At 58.1% G+C, this 2,061-nt stretch overlaps 1 protein-coding gene across 3 annotated transcripts in view; it reads right to left on the bottom strand.

Moving 5' to 3' along the window:
• Positions 1-2,026, bottom strand: part of FAAH2 (fatty acid amide hydrolase 2) — a 6,775-nt gene extending 4,749 nt beyond the window's left edge. For all 3 annotated transcript variants that reach the window (XM_031063456.1, XM_031063455.1, XM_031063457.1), the window contains exons 1-4: positions 1,744-2,026; positions 1,261-1,470; positions 741-860; positions 147-282 (exon numbers count right to left, since the gene is read on the bottom strand). In XM_031063456.1, coding sequence (XP_030919316.1) covers positions 147-282; positions 741-860; positions 1,261-1,470; positions 1,744-2,017 — 740 coding nt within the window. In that variant the 5' untranslated portion in view covers positions 2,018-2,026. The remainder of the gene's footprint in view (positions 1-146; positions 283-740; positions 861-1,260; positions 1,471-1,743) is intronic.
• Between the last annotated feature and the right edge of the window lie 35 nt (positions 2,027-2,061).

The raw sequence follows: 2,061 nt of genomic DNA, 5'->3' as shown, positions 1-2,061 counted from the left end.
GCTGAAGCCAGCAGCAGAGGAAGGAAATCAGAAACAAGCAAACTGGGTGGGGTGCAGACCTGTCTCGTACAAAGGCCTCATACATTGTGAGGACCAGAGAGCTGCTGACTCCAGCTCAGCAGCTTGGAGCAGTGGGAACAACTCACTTGCTGACCCCAGGACCGGCCATGACTCTCAACACAGGCTCCAGGTCCTCTGCGTAGCGGCACAAGGGCCCTGTGCACAGGTAGCTGGTCCGCACCCCGTGAGCGTTTGGGAACTGGCCGTCGTTGGGCACCACCCCTGAGAGCAGAGAAGTCAGATACTACCCCAAGTATTGCCTCCAGATGGGGACAGCCCTGCTGGGGGGGTCTTTGGGTGCAGGAAGACATGGTTCCCCAGGGACTGTACACCCCACAAGTGCTGATGGCAAGGTTCATGGTGTGAGGATGGGAGGAAAAGCACCCAGTCAGGACACTGGAAGACAGAGAAACATTGCATACTGAGGATGCAATACTTGGGTAAACCCCAGCCCGTCTCCAATGTGCCTGGCATTCTGCCACCAAAAGCTTCCCAACTGCCAACCCCAGCTGGGCTTCCTCAACAGGCTAGTCCCATACAAGAAGTTACCTGACTCCTTACAGCAATCTCCCAGCAACCAGCATAGAGGTGTCCTGAAGGAGTTCATCCCACAGCCCCCATTCCACCTCATGGCATTTCTGCTGGTGGGGAAGAGGAGGAGACCCCAGCACCCACCTTACCTGTCGTGGGTTTATGGCCAAAGACTCCATTGAAGAAGGCAGGCATTCGGATGCTGCCACCGATGTCAGAGCCCACACCTACAACTGAGCAGGCAGCTGCCAGGACACTGCCCTCCCCACCTGCACAGGAGAAAACATGGCAAAACCCCATAGATTTATGGTGCAAATCATCCAGGAAAGCAGGAACACCTCACAGGGAGGGTGGGGACCTAAAAAGCAAGAAGGGTGGGGGACACCTTGGCTCTAGTGATGGGTAGGGGATAGATGGGGTACGTGGACCAAAGGGATTTGCCTGCCAAAGTACAACAGGGCAGGCTGAAGCAATGCCAAATGAAACACCCAGAAGAGGCAAGGCAGCTACACCTCCCAACAGCCTACAGCAGTGCGTAGGAAAGAGGCCTGTAAGCTCTGCAAGAGCCCAGGGACACGTTAACAGCTGTGTGCAGAGACTTGGAACTCTTCCCTCACTGCATTTTAACCTGCTACTCATGCAGGACTGTGCCGAGGTGCCGGGGTTCACCTGAGCTGCCGCCCACAATCCTCTGCAGGTCGTAGGGGTTGTTGGTCCGCCCGTAGACCCTGTTGCTGGACTCGTACCACATGCAGAGTTCGCTGCAGTTGGTGACACCCAGCGGGATGGCACCTGCCTGCTTCAGCCGTGACACCACAGTGGCATCCGAGGTGGCGATCACGTTGCGGCGGTTGACCAAGCCAGAGGTGTTGGGCATCCCTGTGGTGCCAAGGTCAATAGGAGGGAGGCATCAGGGCCAGTGCCCTGAGATGACCCAGAGCTGCAGGAAGCAGGCTCCCAGTGAGGGCTGCTCCTCTGAAGCACCTCAAGTTCTGTAGCACCTGTGTGCTACAAATGATCACAAACGCAGAAGCCCAGGCAGAGCTTGGTGCAAACCAGGGAAAGGGAGATTACTTCCCTCCAAGCACCTGCCACAGCCACCCACCACTCTGGGGAGCACGTCAAGAACTGGAGGCACAAAGATAAACCCACCATAAAGAGAAAAGGCCTCCTTAACGGTGATGGGAACTCCCAACAAGGGGAACTTCTCCTCCAGGCAGTCATCGCCAGGACCCTCCGAAAGCAGCTTATCGACCTGCCGGGCTTCCTGCAGGGCCTCCTCGAACCTGCAACAAAGCACCCGGCGATGCTCTGGCGCTGGATCAGAGAGGAGCGGTGTCCCCGCAGGGCGGGTGGACCCCAAGTGCGGCAGGAGCTTGTGGGGGAAGTGAGACTGCCTGGTCGTTGCCGAAGCCGGGAGCGACATCCCGGCCCAGCCGCCGCCGGGCGCTCGGCACGGCGCTGCCGCGG

This window comes from Geospiza fortis, unplaced genomic scaffold (assembly GCF_000277835.1).
Source record: "Geospiza fortis unplaced genomic scaffold, GeoFor_1.0 scaffold412, whole genome shotgun sequence".
Classification (NCBI taxonomy): domain Eukaryota; kingdom Metazoa; phylum Chordata; class Aves; order Passeriformes; family Thraupidae; genus Geospiza; species Geospiza fortis.
Note: the sequence above shows the minus strand (reverse complement) of the source record. Positions and strands in the feature narration are given on the sequence as shown.